Consider the following 1,828-nt stretch of genomic DNA (forward strand, 5'->3'; position numbering starts at 1 on the left):
CAGTGCTTACCAGAGCTGTTTTTTTCTTAATTAAAAAAAAAAATATATATATATATATACCCACAGAACTGACACCAACTCATTCCTCTCTTCTGAAAGAAAAGATTGGGACATTGTCACCCCAGTGGGTGACCTGAGATATTTAACCTTATACTTGACATCTGTTTATTATCTAGATCTTACCAAGTCAAGGGCAACAGGATTCTTATGACCAGTGAGAAATATGGAGTCTCAACTAAGTGCCCAATTTGGAAAATACTAAGTAGATGGTGAGATCTTTATTATTATAATGAAATGCTGATTAAATGTATAATTTCTTCAATTTCACAGATGTTAAAATGCCAATTCCCAAGTAATTTAATTGAGGTTATGTATATTTCAAGCACCAACTAACTGAAATATTTTCTAAGATTTCAAAATTATTTTAAGCAATGTGTCCTTTTTTAGCCTTAAAATATAAAGCAGACCCTGACTTCCTGAGTCTTAAAGAATGAGCATTCCTTAGAATTATATAAAGTATGAAACTTTCTGAATAGTCCAGAAGTTTAAGCTATCTTAGCTGAGCATTAGGAGTTTTTTCATATTCTGGAGACATACATGATGTCATCTAAGGATATTACCATATTTTAAAAGGAGCAAAAAGAAAAAGATACAATTATTTCATGTTATTAACAGTAAATATAAACAAGCCAGAGGATATAATAGAAATATTGCCAAAACTGTCTCATTTCTAAAACGGCTTCATGTGTTTGATACTGTGAATTGTTTGATTTAAAAATAAAGCAAGCCTCACAAACATAACACAAGCAGTTCTGGGCCAAATAATGTGCTGTCTCTACAGAATGAGTCCGATGTCTCTTTGCTGGTTCATTCCATCCTGCATTCCAGCTGCTGTAGGCCTCCCTACATCATTTCCAACGTAAAGAAGTCGCTTTGAGTGTAGGGACTTGTCCCCAACAAAATAAAAAACGTGACCCCTGATGCTGTTTTACTAAACAATAATTAAAATTGGACAAATAAGAGTTCCTCCCTCATTAGATGATGGCAAAGTTTTGTTCGTTTTCAGTTTCTGATGCTTTAAACTGTGGGTCTGAGCTCAAGCTATTGAAAATCTGTGAAGGAAAGGATTTTTCAGGTTTACATGGGGTATCTAAGCCTTTTTCATAAATAATTAAAAAATACACAAGCATTTTCTCTGGGGAGCACAGCACTCCCCTGCACTGCCAATTTGCTAAGTGGCTTCAGATCCATGCAGGGGCCTGTCACTGGGTGGCTACTCAGGCTCCTAAGAGGGAGGTGAGCCCTCTGTTCAAGGGCTGTCTTTGGTGTCTGTGGGGCACTGGGAGGCCTCTGTGTGGACTATGCGGATCTGTGTGTGGGTCTCTGTATTCAGATCTTTTTCCAGAGGTGTCTCTGTGTGAAGTCTGTGTGGATCTCTGTCACAGGTCTTTGTGAAGTCTCTTGGTGTTGGCCATTGTGAGAGTTTCTGCGTAAGATCTGTGTGGGAGGTCTTTGTGGATGATATGGTTTCTGTGAGGGCTCTTGATGTTGGCCCCTGTCAGAGGTCTCTGTGTAGGGTCTGTGTGGCTTTGTGTGGGTCTCTGTAAGAGGTCTTGGTGTGGGTCTCTGTGGGATGTCTCTGTGAGAGGTCTCTGTGGGAGGTCTCTGTGTGGGTCTCTGTGGGAGTTCTTGGTGTGGATCTTTGTCAGAGGTCTCTGTGTGGGGTCTTGGTGTTGGTCCCAGTGTGGGTCTCCATCAGAGGTCTCTGTGTGGGGTCTCTATGTGGGTCTGTCAGAGGTCTCTGTGTGGGGTCTCTGTGTGGGTCTGT

The 1,828-nt window shown here is 40.5% G+C and overlaps 1 protein-coding gene across 1 annotated transcript in view; it reads right to left on the bottom strand.

Moving 5' to 3' along the window:
- Nucleotides 1-1,034: 1,034 nt before the first annotated feature.
- LOC118026227 (spermatogenesis-associated protein 31E1-like) overlaps nucleotides 1,035-1,828 on the bottom strand; it is a 7,178-nt gene continuing 6,384 nt past the window's right edge. The window contains exon 2 of the mRNA XM_035028974.1: nucleotides 1,035-1,112. Within this exon, the coding sequence (XP_034884865.1) occupies nucleotides 1,035-1,112 (78 nt within the window). The remainder of the gene's footprint in view (nucleotides 1,113-1,828) is intronic.

Source organism: Mirounga leonina, unplaced genomic scaffold (genome assembly GCF_011800145.1).
Source record: "Mirounga leonina isolate KUSES-001 unplaced genomic scaffold, KU_Mleo_1.0 Mir_224, whole genome shotgun sequence".
In the NCBI taxonomy this organism is placed as follows: Eukaryota; Metazoa; Chordata; class Mammalia; order Carnivora; family Phocidae; genus Mirounga; species Mirounga leonina.